General features: G+C 49.8%; 1 protein-coding gene across 5 annotated transcripts in view; it reads right to left on the bottom strand.

The window, feature by feature from the left end:
- The window catches only part of MED15 (mediator complex subunit 15), a 61,403-nt gene extending 42,939 nt beyond the window's left edge, over window positions 1-18,464 (bottom strand). For 4 of the 5 annotated variants that reach the window (XM_030836348.2, XM_060283162.1, XM_060283163.1 and 1 more), the window contains exon 1: window positions 18,297-18,464. In XM_030836348.2, coding sequence (XP_030692208.1) covers window positions 18,297-18,364 — 68 coding nt within the window. In that variant the 5' untranslated portion in view covers window positions 18,365-18,464. Of the gene's footprint in view, window positions 1-17,948; window positions 18,052-18,296 lie in introns of those variants that run through there. The other variant, XM_060283161.2, reaches the window with a different exon arrangement.
- Window positions 18,465-19,625: the final 1,161 nt, after the last annotated feature.

Genomic DNA, 19,625 nt, shown 5'->3' with positions numbered 1-19,625 from the left:
AGAAGGACTTGCGCTCACTCCCTCTTGCAAGAGCACCAGAATCACAACTAACTGCTGAACGATCATCGACAGGAAGACACTGCAACTCACCAAAAAAGATACCACACATCCAAAGACAAAGGAGAAGCCACAATGAGATGGTAGTAGGGGCGCAATCACAATAAAATCAAATCCCATGACTGTTGGGTGGGTAACCCACAAACTGGAGAACACTTATATCACAAAAGCCCACCCACTGGAGTGAAGGTTCTGAGCCCCACATCAGGCTTCCCAACCTGGGGGTCCGGCAACGGGAGGAGGAATTCCTAGAGAATCAGACTTTGAAGGCTAGCAGGATTTGATTGCAGGACTTCAACAGGACTGGGGGAAACAGAGACTCCACTCTTGGAGGACACACACAAAGTAGTGTGCGCATCAGGACCCAGGGGAAGGAGCAGTGACGCCATAGGAGACTGAACCAGACCTACCTGCTAGTGTTGGAGGGTCTCCTGCAGAGGCGGGGGATGGCTGTGGCTCACTGTGAGGACAAGGACACTGGCAGCAGAAGTTCTGGGAAGTGCTCCTTGGCGTGAGCCCTCCCAGAGCCCACCACTGGTCCCACCAGAGAGCTGGGTAGGCTCCAGTGTTGGGTCGCCTCAGGCCAAACAACCAACAGGGAGGGAAACCAGCCCCACCCATCAGCAGACAAGCGGATTAAAGTTTTACTGAGCTCTGCCCACCAGAGCAACACCCAACTCTACTCACCACCAGTCCCTCCCATCAAGAAACTTGCACAAGCCTCTTAGATAGCCTCATCCACCAGAAGGCAGACAGCAGAGGCAAGAAGAACTACAATCCTGCAGCCTGTGCAACAAAAACCACATTCACAGAAAGATAGACAAGATGAAAAGGCAGAGCACTATGTACCAGATGAAGGAACAAGATAAAACCCCAGAAAAACAACTAAATGGAGATAGGCAACCTTCCAGAAAAAGAATTCAGAGTAATGATAGTGAAGATGATCCAGGACCTCAGAAAAAGAATGGAGGCAAAGATCAAGAAGATACAAGAAATGTTTAACAGAGACCTAGAAGAATTAAAGAACACCTAGAAGAATTAAAGAACAAACAAACAGAGATGAACAATACAATAACTGAAATGAAAAATACACTAGAAGGAATCAATAGCAGAATAACTGATGCAGAAGAACAGACAAGTGACCTGGAAGACAGAATGGTGGAATTCACTGCCACAGAACAGAATAAAGAAAAAAGAATGAAAAGAAATGAAGACAGCTTAAGAGACCTCTGGGAAAACATTAAACACAACAACATTCACAATATAGGGGGTCCCAGAAGGAGAAAAGAAAGAGAAAGGACCCGAGAAAATATTTGAAGAGATTATAGTCGAAAGCTTCCCTAACATGGGAAAGGAAATAGCCACCCAAGTCCAGGAAGTACACAGAGTCCTAGGCAGGATAAATCCAAGGAAAAACATGCCGAGAAACACAGTAATCAAACTGACAAAAATTAAAGACAAAGAAAAATTATTGAAAGCAACAAGGGAAAAACAAAAAATAACATACAAGGGAACTCCCATAAGGTTAACAGCTAATTTCTCAGCAGAAACTCTACAAGCCAGAAGGGAGTGGCATGATATATTTAAAGTGATGAAAGGGAAGAAACTACAACCAAGATTACTCTACCTGGCAAGGATCTCATTCAGATTCGATGGAGAAATCAAAAGCTTTACAGACAAGCAAAAGCTAAGAGAATTCAGTACCACCAAACCAGCTCTACAACAAATGCTAAAGAAACTTCTCTAAGTTGGAAACACAAGAGAAGAAAAGGACCTACAAAAACAAACCCATAACAATTAAGAAAATGGTAATAGGAACATATATCAATAATTACTTTAAATGTGAATGGATTAAATGCTCCAATCAAAAGATACAGGTTCACTGAATGGACACAAAAACAAGACCCATATATATGCTGTCTACAAGAGAACCACGTCAGACCTAGGGACAGATACAGACTGAAAGTGAGGGGATGGAAAAAGATATTCCATGCAAATGGAAATCAAAAGAAAGCTGGAGTAGCAATACTCATATCAGATAAAACAGACTTTAAAATAAAGAATGTTATAAGAGACAAGGAAGGACACTACATAATGATCAAGGGATCAATCCAAGAAGAAGATATAACAATTATAAATATATATGCACCCAACACAGGAGCACCTCAATACATAAGGCAACTGCTAACAGCTATAAAAGAGGAAATCGACAGTAACACAATAATAGTGGGGGCCTCTTAACACCTCACTTACACCAATGGACAGATCATCCATACAGAAAATTAATAAGGAAACACAAGCTTTAAATGACACAATAGGCCAGATAGATTTAATTGATATTTATAGGACATACCATCCAAAAACCCAGATTATACTTTCTTCTCAAGTGCACATGGAACATTCTCCAGGATAGGTCACATCTTGGGCCACAAATCAAGCCTCGGTAAATTTAAGAAAATTGAAATATCAAGCATCTTTTCCAACCACAACATTATGAGATTAGAAATCAATTACAGGGAAGAAAATGTAAAAAATACAAACATATGGAGGTTAAAAAATACGTTACTAAATAACCAAGAGATCACTGAAGAAATCAAAGAGGAAATAAATAAATACCTAGAGACAAATTACAATGAAAACACAATGATCCGAAACCTATGGGATGCAGCAAAAGCAGTTCTAAAAGGGAAGTTTATAGCAATACAAGCCTACCTCAAGAAACAAGAAAAATCTCAAACAAACAATCTAACCTTAACCTAAAGGAACTAGAGAAAGAAGAACAAACAAAACCCAAAGTTAGTAGAAGGAAAGAAATCATAAAGATCAAAGCAGAAATAAATGAAATAGAAACAAAGAAAACAATAGCAAAGATCAATAAAACTAAAAGCTGGTTCTTTGAGAAGATAAACAAAATTGATAAACCATTAGCTAGACTCATCAAGAGAAAGAGGGAGAGGACTCAAATCAATAAAATTAGAAATGAAAAAGGAGGAGTTACAACAGACACTGCAGAAATACAAAGCATCCTAAGAGACTACAAGCAACTCTATGCCAATAAAATGGGCAACCTGGAAGAAATGGACAAATTCTTAGAAAGGTATAACCTTCCAAGACTGAACCAGGAAGAAACAGAAAATATGAGCAGACCAATCACAAGTAATGAAATTGAAACTGTGAAAACTTCCAACAAACAGAAGTCCAGGACCATATGGCTTCACAGGTGAATTCTATCAAACATTTAGAGAAGAGCTAACACCCATCCTTCTCAAACTCTTCCAAAAAATTGCAGAGGAAGGAACACTCCCAAACTCATTCTATGAGGTCACCATCACCTTAATACCCAAACCAGATAAAGATCCTACAAATAAAGAAAATTACCAACCAATATCACTGATGACTATAAATGCAAAAATCCTCAACAAAATACTAGCAAACAGAGTCCAACAACACATTAAAAAGATCACACACCATGATCAAGTGGGATTCATCCCAGGGATGCAAGGATTCTTCAATATATGCAAATCAATCAATGTGATACACCATATTAACAAACTGAAGAATAAAACCCATATGATCATCTCAATAGATGCAGAAGAAGCTCTTGACAAAATTCAACCCCCGATTTATGATAAAAACTCTCCAGAATGGGCTTCCCTGGTGGCGCAGTGGTTGAGACTCCACTTGCCGATGCAGCAGACATGGGTTCGTGCCCCGGTCTGGGAAGATCCCACATGCTGTGGAGCGGCTAGGCCCGTGAGCCATGGCTGCTGAGCCTGCATGTCCAGAGCCTGTGCTCTGCAACGGGAGAGGCCACAACAGTGAGAGGCTCACGTAACGCAAAAAAAAAAAAAAAAAAAAAAAACTCTCCAGAAAGTGGGCATAAAGGGAACCTACCTCAACATAATAAAGGCCATATATGACAAACCCGCAGCAAACGTCATTCTCAATGGTGAAAAACTGAAAGCATTTCCTCTAAGATCAGGAATAAGACAAGGACATCCACTCTCACCACTATTATTCAACATAGTTTTGGAAGTCCTAGCCACAGCAATCAGAGAAGAAAAAGAAATAAAAGGAATACAAATTGGAAAAGAAGTAAAACTGTCACTCTTTGCAGATGACATGATACTATATAGAATCCTAAAGATGCCACCAGAAAACTACTAGAGCTAATCAATGAATTTGGTAAAGTTGCAGGATACAAAATTAATGCACAGAAATCTCTTGCATTCCTATACACTAACGATGAAAAATCTGAAGGAGAAATTAAGAAAACACTCCCATTTACCACTGCAACAAAAAGAATAAAATACCTAGGAATAAACCTACCTAAGGAGACAAAAGACCTGTATGCAGAAAACTATAAGACACTGATGAAATTAAAGATGATACAAACAGATGGAGAGATATACCATGTTCTTGGATTGGAAGAATCAATATTGACTATACTACCCAAAGCAATCTACAGATTCAATGCAATCCCTATCCCTATCAAATTACCAATGGCATTTTTTTTACAGAACTAAAACAAAAAATCTTAAAATTTGTATGGAGACACAAAAGACCCCGAATATCCAAAGCAGTCTTGAGGGAAAAAAAACGGAGCTGAAGGAATCAGATTCCCTGACTTCAGACTATACTACAAAGCTACAGTAATCAAGACAATATGGTACTGGCACAAAAAACGGAAATGTAGATCAATAGAACAGGATAGAAAGCCCAGAGATAAACCCACGCACCTATGGTCAACTAATCTATGACAAAGGAGGCAAGAATATACAATGGGGAAAAGACATTCTCTTCAATAAGTGGTGCTGGGAAAACTGGAGAGCTACATGTAAAAGAATGAAATTAGAACACGCCCTAACACCATACACAAAAATAAACTCAAAATGGATTAAAGACCTAAATGTAAGACCGGACACTATAAAACTCTTAGAGGAAAACATAGGAAGCACACCCTTTGACATAAATCACAGCAAGGCCTTTTTTGATCCACCTCCTAGAGTAATGGAAATAAAAACAAAAATAAACAAATGGGACCTGCTGAAACTTAAAAGCTTTTACACAGCAAAGGAAAACATAAACAAGACGAAAAGACAACCCTCAGAATGGGAGAAAATATTTGCAAATGAACCAACGGACAACGGATTAATCTCTAAAATATATAAACAGCTCATGCAGCTCAATATTAAAAAAACAAACAACCCAATCAAAAAATGGGCAGAAGACCTAAACAGACATTTCTCCAAAGACATACAGATGGCCAAGAAGCACATGAAAACCTGCTCAAAATCACTAATTATTAGAGAAATGCAAATCAAAACTACAATGAGGTATCACCTCACACCAGTTAGAATAGGCATCATCAGAATATCTACAAACAACAAATGCTGGAGAGGATGTGGAGAAAAGGGAAACCTCTTGCACTGTTGGTGGGAATGTAAGTTGATACAGCCACTATGGAGAACAGTATGGAGGTTCCTTAAAAAACTAAAAATAGAACTACCATATGACCCAGCAATCCCACTACTGGGCATATACCCAGAGAAAACCATAATTCAAAAAGACACATGCACCCCAATGTTCATTGCAGCACTATTTACAATAGCCAGGTCATGGAAGCAACCTAAATGCCCATCAACAGACGAATGGATAAAAAAGATGTGGTACTTATATACAATGGAATATTAGCCATAAAAAGGAACGAAACTGGGTCATTTGTAGAGACGTGGATGGATCTAGAGACTGTCATACAGAGTGAAGTAAGTCAGAAAGAGAAAAACAAATATCGTATATTAATGCATATACGTGGAACCTGGAAAAATGGTACAGATGAACCGGTTTACAGGGCAGAAATAGAGACACAGATGTAGAGAACAAACGTATGGATACCAAGGGGGGAAAGTGGCGGGGGTGGTGGTGGTGGTGTGATGAATTGGGAGATTGGGATTGACATATATACGCTAATACGTATAAAATGGATAACTAATAAGAACCTGCCGTATAAAAAAATAAATTAAATAAAATTCAAAAAAAAAAAAAAGAGGGTCAAAGGGCCAGCTTTAAAGACATGGGGGGAGAGTGAATACAGGGCATGGAGGAAACGGGACTCCCTGGGAAATGACTGAAGGGACTTCCCCTGAAGCACCGCCGTGAGTTTTGGGAGTAAGGCAAGTCGCCCTAAAGCTCACCTGAGAGGAGAAGCAACAGGCCAGCCCTGGAGGCAAGAAAGCAGCAGGAGAGGCTTCTCAATCCTTGAGGAAGCACCTCCGCCCTAGAAGTCCACATGCATCCAAACTGACATGGCCTCCCTGGAGCCCCTTTCCTGGAAGCTGGTAGAACAAGGCAGTGAACCAAAAAGAAGAAAACCCAGGATACAGGAAGCAAGAACCCCAACACTGGAGCCCTGCAGGAGACAAGCCCTGAGAGGGCCTCACCCTTGAGGCCTCCAGAAGGGAGGTGCAGAAGGACAGACAGCCCAGCAGTACCAAGCTTGTGATAACTGCACTGAGAGGTGACTGAAGACAGAGGAAGACTCAGCCGCAGGCACACAGAACTCTAGGCACATTTCTAAGAAGGCACGTTTTTCCCAGGAAGTGAAAACCATCACAGTCTGCCACTGTGTTCGGCTGTGAACGTCTGTCCATGTGGCCCTAAACACTAGCGCTCATTACCCATTTACCCAGAAGCTGAAACACTGGTGGACAAGGGAGAGGCAGAGATAACAGCTGCGTTCCCAGAGAAAGTCAACAGATAATCAGAAACTCATCACCGTGATGACCCGTGCGTGCATGTGACTTAGAACCACGGACGCTGGCCAGAAAAGAAAGCCCCGGCCAGAAAAGAAAGCCCCGAGTCAAGGGGAGGACACAGTGAGTCGGGACCACCGCAGTCTCTTGTAAGTTGTTATCAGTCCTTGACTTTTAAAATTTATGCACAAATATTAGTTTGATAAAAATCAAATGACAGGGACTTCCCTGGTGACGCAGTAGTTAAGAATCTGCCTGCCAATGCAGGGGACACGGGTTCGAGCCCTGGTCTGGGAAGATCCCACATGCCACGGAGCAACTAAGCCCGCAAGCCACAGCTACTGAAGCCTGCGCACCTAAAGCCCATGCTCCGCAACAAGAGAAGCCACTGCAATGAGAAGCCCACGCACCTCAAAGAAAAGTAGCCCCTAGAGAAAGCCTGCGTACAGCAATGAAGACCCAACACAGCCAAAAAAATAAAATTAAAATAAATAAATTAAAAAAAAAATCAAATGACAAAATGCACCTAAAGAGTGTGCCACTGACTCTGCCATAAAGAAATATTCAAGGAACGCCAGCTATGAAGAAAGGCCTCCTTCGCCTTTCTATGCCTTCCCAACTCAGTCCACGCAGAGACAGGAAGCTCCGCTCCATCAGCAGTGCCCCCACCCACCTGCCCCAGCATTCTGCAGTTCTCCCAGGACCCCTTGGCCAGAGTGTGGTCAGAGGCACCGACCCAAGAGGGGTCATCGCACACCGCCCCCCACGGGACACGCAGCTTCCCCGGGGCTCAGACAGCCGACAGGGGGTCTTCTCTCGAGCCTGCCCCAGCACCCAGGTGGCTTCAGCTCGGAGTGAGGAAATGATGAGACACAGATGGTTTAGTCACCAACTGCAACCAGAGCAAACTACCTGTCCTTAACTCAGGGAGCCTGCTTCACCTCACTGCAGCTGGAAGCCTGTTTGCCAAACTACATCCCAGACTATGAGCCCTTCCTGTTCTCTTTCTCTTCACTTTCTTATCGGTTTAAGCTCTCCAATTTCTGCTTGCAAGATTTCTCAACCCTCGACAAATTAGATCAATGAAAGAACAACACCTAAAGATGCTACCGCTGCTCTTAAAGCATATGTCATTATTTGAGCTACAGAAGCTACACAAGTTTCATCATTTTCTCCATTCTGCGGGTTTGACCACAACAGAACCAGGATGCTGGAAAGACCTCTTGATCCATCCAGGCAGTGGCCTCTGGGCTCCAGGCCTTGGACCACTGTGGCGCCCCAGGTTCCAGCCCTGAGCGTGTCCCACTCACCACTGGGCAACCACGTGGTTAAGGACAGACTCTACCAACCCAAGAGCTTATTAAAATGCTTATCTCACGTGACTTTGTAAAATATTTCGGGGGAGGAAAGCCCTATCTTCCAGAGGTCTGCACTCGAGTCCCAGCAGTGAAAATCATACGGTATCTGGGAAGTGACTGAAGACAGTGCAGGACGGGGTGGAAAGGGATGGGTGAAACACTGGCCATATGATGCTAACTCTCCAAGTAGCTAGGAGACCATACTTCCATTATCCCTACTTCTGTGAAGGAAAAGTCCGTAACAGAACTTTTAACAAGATAGGAAATAAAAGAGTTATCTCAAGCACACAGGATGACTGTGCAGAGATGCCTGAAGGAGGCTCACTCCCAAGAGTGCCCTGCAGTGGGGCCCTCTGGGCCATCACACGGGGAGCAACCATGCACTCCGAGTCTCCCTCGGCCTAGAGAGCTTGGGCCTCAGAAAGTGGGAACTGATAAGTCTCACAAAACCTGTTCCCATAACCAGAGGTTGGTCCAGTCCCTCCCCACCCAGACAGAGCCAGACTATGTGGAAGAGTCCTATCCGCCAGAAGACTTGCTGTGTCCAGTCTCATGTGAACCTGGGCCATGGGCACACAAGTCCCAGCCAGAGTCCCCCCAGGGGATGAACCTTGGCGGTGAGAAAGCCACCACTCAAACCTGAACTCAGAGTCTAATTCCACTTAAGAAACATGGGTCTGTGTGTGTGTTGGCATATTTAAAATACATACACATCAAGTCATATGCCCAAAGAAACAGGACTGGAGGAAAGAGATCAAAATGTCAGCAACAGCCATCTCTGAGCAGAGAGATCACAGAAAATACCCTCCTGTTTTGAAATCATCTGCAACATTATCTGAAGAGAATGAAGTACCGCACCCACCAGCCCTGAACACACTGACTGAAACAGGAGGTGGAGACGTGCTGGCGCTGCCGGGACTCGCTTCCCTGCACCCACATCCTCTCCCCCCGCTCCACCCACATGCCCCTTGGGGCCCCAGCGAGGCACTCCTGCAGCTGACGCTCTTCCAGGTCTGCTCCCTGCTTCTCCCACAGGCAGCTGGACTTCTCTCCTCCAGAGGGTTGACACTCCACACACCCTGCACTTCGTCACATTGCACTCACCTCTCAGAAATTAGCACAGGATCAGGGCTCGCCTCCCTCACACCGTCACCAATTCTGCAGCTTCCTTCCTGACAGATCTGTCCCTCCTAAGCCATCCCTTCCATTCCTACTGTCTCTGCACCCGGTGGGTCAATCTGAGTGCGCATTAACAATTAACAAAGTGATTGTTATGAAGGCAGCTTCCTTGACAACATTGGGTGTTGGCAAAGATGTCTAACAAGGGCAACCTCCCCACGTGGCTGGTGGGAATGTCAACTGGTATCACCTGGGAAAATCATTTTCCAGACGGTGCTGAAGCTGAAGGCCACCCCTGCACCTAGCCCTGGGGTCAGAGCCCAGAGAGCGAGTACTGTACTCACAGGAGACAGGACCCAAAGCGGCCCTGGTGCAGTGTTCACACAGCCAACAACTGGAACTAACCCCAATGTCTGTCAAACACACAACAGGACAGTACCGGGGGTGGGGGTGGGGGGCGCGGTCATGCAGTGGAATATTGGCATAAATAAGAACCTGCTGCCTACGAGGACAAACGTCACACACGTCACTCTGAACGGAAGAGTCCAGACCCAGGGTTGCAGAGCTTGGGATTCCAGTGACAGGAAATTCTGGAACAAACGTCTCCATGGCCCGGAACTCAGGAGAGTGGGGCAGGGGCTGCACCGGCTGAAGCACAGGGTGCTGGGCCTGTTCAGGATGTAGTCTGGGCAGCTGGTGGGCATTTTCACGGTGACACGTGTCCTCGGGCCGCTCACTGCATAGGTGGGCTTTACTTCAATACAAAGAAACACTATGGGAGCCTGGTGAGGGCCCTTGAGCCTGGCCCCAGGACCAGCCCCACCCTCAGGTTTGGACTCCAATGGTCTGGGGTCTGAATTCCAACCCTGAACCCCTGGCAGGGATTTTCCGCTGCACAGTCTCAGGCCTGAATCCTCCCTGGCATGACTCACGGCAACCCGATGGGTGTGAAGGGCCTGCGGTGGCCCAAAAGGGCCTCGCAGGGCAAAGCTGGCATTCTCTCCACTTTATATCAGGGGCTCCAGCCCACACCCAGCAGCCAGATCACTTCCTCACACAGCACCTCTGATGAGGATGGAAAGGAAGTTGGAAAGAGGGAGAGAACAGGAGACAGCGGGGATGGGAATGAGCCATTTCTGAAGCAACAAGCACTGCCCCCACACCCCCAGGAGCCTGCACTGGAAGGAGCAAGGGGTGCACAGGCTTCAGAGAGCAGAAGTCCCCACGCAGGGCCTTCTGCCCCTCCCCGCCTTGCCACCCCTCTCCCGGACTGGATGCCAAGTGGCTGGGCACAAAGGCTGACCTGCAGCCAGGCCACACCTCAGCCCTGGTCCCTACCCGCCCCCACCCTACCGCCTGAGTCCCAGGCAGAGCTGGAGGAAACCATGTCCAGGGGAGGAAGCCAGACAGCACCCAGCTGCTACTCGCCAAGCCTGAGCACAGAGCCATGTGAGAGAACCGGTGAACGGAGGGAGAGCACGCCAGAGCGCTCTGCTCTGTCCCTGCAACTCTGTATGTCTGAAAAAACGGTCTCGGAAAAAAAAGCTCAAAGTAAGGTCAAATGTCTCCTCCAAGGACTCACTGTCCCAAATAAGTTACTCCTCCTTGGATACTTAACTCATTCAATCAGGAACGGTTACTAACAGGCCCCGCCTAGGTTAGCAAGAGACTCCTTATATTTTTTTTTTGGCCACTGCAGCTTGAGGGATCTTAGTTCCCAGACCAGGGATTGAACCTGTGCCCTCAGCAGGGAAAGCTCAGAGTCATAACCACTGGACCGCCAGAGAAGTCCCAAGAGATACCTTATTAAAGTGGAGGGGAACATCCCTCCCTCACGGGGTTGTGGTTTCGAGATAATTATGCCTGGGCTCCTAACGCATCCTCCTCTGTCTCCGGGATCAGGTACTCATTCGCTTATCTGTTAAACAGAACCATCTAGTAACACCCTGAACTCCCCTGTCTTTACATGAATGTCTCAATCAAAAAAAAAAAAGGCTCAGCACTGCTTTCCACAACGCTCCCTGCAATTACCCTGCATCCCTCACCTAAGACAAGGCACCATGCTAGGAGCTCACTGGGATGCAGAAGTGTACGACCAGGTCCTGCACTCAACAAATTTATAATACTGTTGGCAAGGCAAAAAAATAATAATGAGTGTAAAAAGAGCAAAAAAGAGTTCATCTGTTCAGTTCATGCCAGGATGCATCCAACAAGGGCTCTACAAACTCAAGAGGAATTAGGGACCACTGTGGGCTGAGCCATCAGGGTCATGAGGAGGGAATGAGGCCAAGACCAGACCTCTGACAGGGCAGAGAAAGAACGACAGAGGGCAAGCCAGCCGTGTCTGCAGCCAGAGGGCCTGACGTGCAGCAGGAGTGTCTGGCTGGGGCTCTCCCACCAGCACAGAGGGAGGGTCAGCTGGAAAGGTAATTTCAGATGGAAAGCAGAATGCTTCTTAGCAGGGGTGGAAAGAACGGCTGTGCTGGCACCTGGCCCAGGCGACGGAGGACACCCACCGTGACACAAAGCACATGGCGACTTCCCACCTTATGGCAGCTGCCTGTGACCACGGCTCACCTCCTCCTCATCTGTAGACAGGGTCTACCTCTCCTTCAAAAGATTTCTGATTATGAAAGAAATACACGTTTACTGTTAACAAGCGACACACATACATATATATACTAAAAATTACAAAGAAAATTAAAATCACTCAGATAACCAGCCAAAGATGTCTATTTAACGAACTCAGCCTGTACCCCATGTTCCACGGCTCCTGAGGATGCCAGTTTGCCAGCATCCCTGCATGCGCAGTGCTATGACTTTCTCCAACTCTGAGGTGAAGGCCCATCAGGTTGGCTCACCGTCACTCTTGGAGAGGCAGGAATCAACTCTGATTCAGAAACTCTTGTAGTGTCCCTGCCACGAGGGGTTCAGACTGGGGGAAACAAGTATTCAAACAATTCAGATGGAAACCGGTAACAGAGCATGGGTAAAGAGAGGGGCATGGTGGGTGGCTGGGTGTCCTGGGAGGGCGAGTGGGATAGGACTGCAAATGCTCAGCCACGGGAAGGACAGGTCTCTCAGGCAGGGGAACAAGCAGGAGGCAGGGCGACCAGGTCAAGAACGGGGCTCCTGTGAGGATCTGGGGCAGCCTGGCACGGTGGGGGCAGCAGGCAGGTGCAGACCCTGGAGGAGGGATCCTGGCTCAGAGCTGAATCCACAGGCTTCCATGCACACATTCTGGGCATCAAAGTGACTGGAGAAAGAGGATGGAGTCCATGAAGCAAGAGTTGACAACTTGAAGCTGAGTGGTGAACGCACAGGCATGGGGTCTTTAAACTACTCGGTCCTATGATCCATATTGAATTTTTTAAAATCCAGCAGAATTCCTTTAGAAATCAACCCTCTAGGTACATAACCAATATCACTGCCCTGAGGAATGCTTTTCAGGGGCAGGTACCCCTTGCCCTTCATGACCAGGGCAGGAAGATAATCACGTGGTCACGGTCCTTCCCACCCCAGAATGCCCACCATGGGTCCTGGACCAGCCATAGCCACCAGGTCAGGAATGGCAGTAACAGCTGGAAGACTTCTGACCAGGAATGGACGTAAGGGATGCAGCTGGTAGGGGGGTAGGGTCACCTATGAAAGGACGCTGGTGTGGCTGGGGACTGGCTGCAGCCTGTGCAGAGGCCAAAGATCAGCTGGGGCTTGCGGTGCTGTGCCAGCAGTGTTGTGCCAACTGCAGCAGAGGGGCCTGCCACCCTTTGGGGCCCAGTGACCCATGGGGAGTTGCTAAAACTGCCAACAGGATGCCTACCGGCAGCAGCTCCTCCAATGGGCTCTCTCAGTGCACATGGCTTGGGTTAACTTCCAGGGCCATCTCCCCGCTTCCCCAAAAGAGGCGTGACCACTCTTTCAGGTGAAAAAGTGGTTTGCCTCGCCAGTCCTGCTACGGTTCAGCAAGCACTCCTCTGTGACACGCATCCATGCCTCAGTTTCCTCACCCTACACGGGAGTAACAAGTGCACCCGCCCACTCTCAGGGCCAGCACAGAGACGGTGGGTGAGCCAACACAACAACTCCTGCAGCAGGATGCACAGCACACCCCCCACGTTTCAGCTGCTGTTGAGAAAACCCTGGATGACGGAGGGCTCCCATCCCCTCATGTCACTGTCACTCCTGGCCTGGGGCAGTAGAGACAAGGGTCAGGACTCTGAAGTCAGTGTCTCACCAATCACTTTCTAGTTTCTTCGCTGGGACTTGTGGTGACCAGACAGGGCCCCTGGCCTCGGGGCACAGACATTCTGGAGCTGGGCTGTACACGGACATCAGTCCAGTCACGTGGATGACAACTGGGCTATGAAGAAAGCGGTGGGCTCAGCAGCTTCCCTGCTGGAGAACAAGGGCCAGAGTCACACCAGGGAGGCACAGGGCTGTTCGGAGGCCTGCGTGGGCTAAGCCACAGAAAAGGGTCGGCCAAGACTCAGTGGCTTCTGCCCGTGGGAGGGACCACAAGCCACAGGCAGGATCCGGACATGCAAGTTTCAGGACACTCCCTGTCCTTCTGAAGACCTCTCCAGACCCTTGGAAGTTGCTGTTTCGTTGTCTGTTCTCTTCTGCTTTTTTGCTTTGTTTTATTTTGTTTCTGGCTAAATAGCACTCGACTTTCTCCTTCTGGTCTAGGCTGAAATTTCCACACCTCCTAGGTTCCTGACCTGGAGCTCACACCTCCCTAGGGGTCCTTGGCAGAAGAGGCAGCTGACCAGTCCGCCCTCACTCTGCTCCACACTCCCTCAGCCCTTCGTGGCCCCTGACTGGAACCCTGATCAGGGCTGCCCTCCCCAACTGTGTCCTCCCCTTGCAATCTGTTCAGCCCAGCAGACATTTACTCCACGCCTTAAGATGCAATCTGCTGTACTGAGGGGTGGGAGGTACAAAAGTCTCAAGACTAAGATGGGAAGAGATGATCAAGGTGGTCCTTTTATGTATTCACCGTTCACCAACCCCATGGCATACGAGGCGCTGCTCACTTCTCACACACACTTGTTCTCCAGGAGCTGACAGACCAGACACGCGTGCTCAACACTAACCCAACAACCCAGGAGGCAGGCCCAAGGCCCACAATGACCAGCTCGGGGGCTCTAAGGGGGGCTGCTCCTGTGGTCCTGCAGGGAAAGTGGCTGTTCCACAAAAAGCCCATCTGAACCCACCAAGAGTTTCACAACCACCCTCCCCAGAGGCTCCCGTGTCATCAATCCCCTAACCAGACTCAAAGGTTCCACCTTCACTCCCCAAGGCTCCTTCTCCTGCCAGGGCCTGGGGAGGGGGCATCAGGGGACGCATCACTGAGTCCCGAGCCCTCTGCTAGAGCGCGAGTGGAGGTCTCTTCCTTTTCCCTCCCACCACCCCTGTGAGACAGACTGGACTCCTGCCTTTGCATGGATGAGGGAGATGACCCAGAAAGGTGACGTATGCAAGGTCACTCAGCTCACACGTGGAGAAAGTGGGTGTTCCCAAGCTTCACAATGGCTGCTGGCGCAGGTAATGAAGGCCACTGTCATTGAGAAGGTGGCACACACAACACCCAGGAAAATATCTACTCTTGCACTCTTCAGCAAGTGGTTTATACGCCAGGTGCCATGCTTCATAGGATTGGAGTCTTACAGGAAACTCAAAGGGGCTGAGATACAAGATATCAGGGGGTGACCCACTTTAGGCAGGGTGGGCAGAAAAAGACCTTGAGTATTTAATATTTAAGCAGACATGTCAATGAGGAAAAGGAACTAGTCATGAATACAGTGAGGGGCAGTCTACCCATTGTGGAATATCTTAAATACTCGATAACAAATTGTTTAAAGGGAGAGAACAAAGAAAGAATTTGGAATGCTCAAGAAGCTGAAAGACCAGAGAGGGTGGAACGGGGTGGGGTATGAGAGCAGGTGGCTAGGCCAGGCTGGGGTGGGGGTGGGGGGGACATCTGGAGCTCTGTTCGGACTCTGAGGACAGTCACTGATGGGTTGTCAGCAGGGCAGTGATGAGTGAGTGGAGGCAGAAGTCCGGGGAGGCCCGGAGGAGGCAGAGGCAGTGCAGGGCTAAGAAGAGGCTGCACTAGAGTCCCTTCAAGGGCCCTCCTAACCAGCCCCAACTCCAAACTGCTTTTCCTCAGTGGAAGCCAGGAGCCGTTTATTCAGCCTATTCTCTCAGGAGCTACTCAAGAGTGAGGTGAGGACAGGGAGCCCCCTCCCACTGAAACTTCCCAGGTCTTCGCTTGGCTTCCCTCATTCAACTGTAAATTACCTCGGTTCAAAACATTTCCCAAGGGATGTCCCTGGAAGTCCAGTGGTTAAGACTCCGTGCTTCCAATGCAGGGGGGCACGGGTTTGATCCCTGGTCTGGGAACTAAGATCCCCCACATGCCGTGTGGTGCGGCCAAAAAAAAAAAAATTTCCCAAGTCGGCCAACTTTAAACAACAGCATAAACACTGGAGAAAGTCAGAATTAACGTGTCAGGTATCCTGACCTTCTTTTTTAATGCTGTGAACACAATAAATCAAGGCACCAAGAATCACGGCTTTCAAAGTGAAACCTGGAGAGAAAAGAGACAAATCTGAGAACTGAGAACACCCACATGATGTCAGGCAGAAAGCCTCTGAAACTCCTCATCCCAGTGGTGGCAGGCGGAAGGGCTCCCTAAAGTGCCCAGGCCTTAACCCCGGGAACACGCCAACAGTAGATGCAGAAGGGCCTTTCCAGATGTAATTAAGGTTATAGACTTGAAAGTAGGGACATCATCCTGGATTATCCAGGTGGGCTCAATCTAATCTGAGCCTTTAGTAGAGAATTATTTTCTCTGGTTGAAGGCAGAGAAATGGGGCAGAAGAGCCCACCCTTGCTGGAGGGGGCCACATAGGAAGTGTGACAGAGAATGGAGGCAGCCTCTGGGAACAAAGACTGACCTTGGAAAGGTTAACAGCCAGTTAGGAACGATTTCGCCTCAGTCTTCCAACGCCATGGAACTGAACTTAGCCAACAACCTGAATTAGCTTGAAAGCAAATTCTACCCCAGAGCCTCCAGGAAGAAATGCACCTGCCAATATCTTGATTTCGGCCCTGTAAGAGCCCGAGGAGAAGATTCAGCTGAGCCCACTTAGACCTCTGATCTACAGAACCTGTCAGATAATACACCTGTGTTGTTTTTAAGCAACACAGTTTGTTGGCAGCAACAGAAGAGTAATAGCAGCAATCTGGCAAAAAAAAAAAAAAAAGAACCCAGTTTCTCTAGAAGCAGAAGGAGGCTGAATCAAGAAGTACTCAGTTGGTCCTCTTCAATGGCCCCCGCAGCCCTCTGACACTCCCCCACCTGCCCCATTTCCTTTGGCGGCAACTCATTCTTCCCGTCCTTAAATTCCGGGCTCCCTCAAAGAGGACTCTCTGCCCTGGGGGCCTTTCTTACAAGAGCCCTTAAGTAGGTCAATCCTCAAGATTTCATCGATTGGTAACTCCAACATTCACTGATTCTGCAATATCGGCACATCTGTCCCCAGACAATTCCACCGCAGGGCCCGGAGCCTAGCTCTCCAGTCCCCACTGCCTGCCCTGGACTGAGAGCTTCCCTGCCTTCCGCCCCACTTCCTTCCTTGCACACTGCTGCACCCCACCCCCTCCATCCAGTTAGTCATCAAGGACCATCTGCGCTCGCTCTCTGCTTTCTCTGGAATCATCTTCTTTCAGTTTCTACCACTGCCTAATGCAGGCCTTTAGAATCTCTTGCCTGACTAGGTCATTCCACAACCATTTTACGGAGCGATGTGACACACAGTGCTCTAGCAGGGGGAATACAGGCATGAAAAACGACAGGTCCCCAGACCCCAACAGCTCAAAACTCTCATAATGGGCCTCACTGGTCTCTCTCCTCTGTTCTTGATCCATCTTCGGGGACTCAGGGGATCTTCCCAACTCTGGCATCTCACCACCTCAAAGCAGGCCCCATGACAAATAGAGGCTCATCTCCCCAGCACAGCACTCCCACAGCTAACGGGTCAGCCCCCGCTGGCCCTCCTTGCACGATCATCTCCTCAAACCCCAGAACTCAGCCTAGCACGAGGTCCTCCACGCGGTGGGCACTCACGCTCCCCACTCCTCAGCTTGCAGTGATGGCCCTTCACACTCCTACTTATCATTCTGGGACTCAGTTTATTCGCCGCCTACTCCCCAACTGCTCAAGCAAACCGTCAATTCCAGTAGGAGAAAGCCTGCCCTGTAACTGCGCCTTGGCGGCGGCGGCGCCTCCCCCAAGGTCAGGGGCTGATCCCCGCCAGCACAGCCCGCCGGTCCGGCAAGCCCGGTAGAAGACAGTAAACCAACAAGCAGCCGGTGCGGAGGAGCGGAAGCTCCGCGCGCGAAGCCCAGGGCACCCGGCAGCCCCTGCATCGATGGTCTCAGCAGCTGAGACTGAAGAGGAGGCACCAACCCCAGCTCTTCACTCCCACTCCCGACCGAAGGTCGCTTCCTGACAGCCTCTTCCTGCCACCCTCCGGCGAAGTCCACGGGGGGGAGGGGGGTCACCCGTAGATTCTCGCCCCCACCGCCCCTTCTGCCCACCCCCTCCGCCCTCGCCCCGAGGCGCTTTCTCCGAGGAGGAATCGCAAAGCGCCCAGACCTGCAGAAGCCGCCACTGGCGGCCCCGGCCTCCTCCGTCCGCAGTGGGACGCAGAGCTGGGGAAAGGTTGCCTCCCAAGCACACAAATGACGAATGAGAAAGCTCAGGACGATGACTCAGAAGCCGGGGCTCGCCGGCTGGCAGAGTTCGGCCCAGGAACGCTAACCCGCGACCGCGGCGGCCGAGAGCGGAGGGGACAGAGGGGAGGGCCACGCCCCGGTACCCCGCGATCCGGCGCCCGGAATCCCCCGGTCCGGCCGCGCCTCCCCCTCCGCGAAGAGGGCTGAGAGGAAGGATGAGGAGGGGAAGGCCGGGGGTCGCGCCGCCGCCGCCTCGGCCCCTACTCACATTTGGCTGACCAGCTTCTGCCGGAAGGCGGCGCTCCGCCAGTCGGTCTCCTGCCCCGAAACGTCCATGCCGGTGCCCCGCTCCCACCGCCTGCGCCCCGCTCGGCAGCCGCCGCCTCAACCGCAGCGCCAGGCCCAAACCCGGAAGCCGTCGGCTGCGTCTCGGCCGCGCCGGAAGCGGAACGGGGATTGTGGGAACTGGGGCGCGAGCGGGGGCCTGTGGGAAATGGAGTCCGCGGGCGCCCGGGAGCCCCACCCCCACCGCGCTCCCAGCCGCCCGAGGCTGACGGCAGCTGCACCTCGTCGAGTGCCTAGCCTGTGGCCCTACTGTGGGCTGGCCCTGCAAGTCCAGGGGATCCACACCCCTCGGGGAGACCGCGCGCGGCCACCCGCTACCTGAGCGGATGCCGTGGAGAGATTATCAGAGATTTATCAGACACCTGCTGTGCCCCTGCTGTGCCCGCACGATCCGGGCCCTACTTCCCTGAGGCTGCCTTCCAGCGCCGCATCCCAAGAGGGACCAGACGATGCTTCTCTCCGTTAGACTTTTGGAATCTCATATCCCACCAATGGCTATATTTTGTAGGGGTTGGAGATGTGAGGAACCCAAACCACACTTAATTTTTAGACACAGGCTTTCCTGTTTGGCCCAACAGGAGAACACCTTCCAGATGCTCGCTGACAGCGCACAAACTTGCTGAGTGGAGGAGGCAGGGGAGTTGGAGGCAGGCGGGAATGGACAGGGGTTGAAGCCTGAGGATACTTTTAGGAGGATAAAAGTTCTGCCAGACTGAACCTATGCGGCCTTTCTGTGGCCCTGCGGAGGGAAGACAGGTGACAAAAATCCTAAGCCCAACTTAGGTCCCCAAGTGGTAAATAGACAGTCACCAAGATGGGCCTCACAGAAAGTGAACTGGCACCTACTGACGCCTAATAAGTGCCTGGCCCAGGAGGGGCTGTGTCCACCCCGTGTCCCTGAGCCCCAGGCAGGAGTAGGGGGTGGGGGGGAGGGATTGGGAGAGGAGGGAGTGAGCAGGTTCCCCAAAGGGGCCCGTCTTGCCCTCAGGTTTCAGGTTTTGCATTGATAGGAGAGCTGTTCACAGCTTCAAACTTTTTTGCTCTCATTCTTTCTAAAATAATTTTTAAAAATTCTGTCCTGGGAATTCCCTGGCTATCCAGTGGTTGGGACTACGTGCTTTCACTGCCAGGGCCTGGGTTCGATCCCTGGTCGGGGAACTAGAATCCCACAAGCCACGTGGCCACCAAAAAAAAAAAAAAAAAATCTGTCCCTAGGGTAATCAACTTGTCCTGGTTTGCCCAGGACTATCCT

Source organism: Globicephala melas, chromosome 13 (assembly GCF_963455315.2).
Source record: "Globicephala melas chromosome 13, mGloMel1.2, whole genome shotgun sequence".
Lineage (NCBI taxonomy): Eukaryota > Metazoa > Chordata > Mammalia > Artiodactyla > Delphinidae > Globicephala > Globicephala melas.
This window is presented reverse-complemented; position numbering and strand designations above follow the sequence as displayed.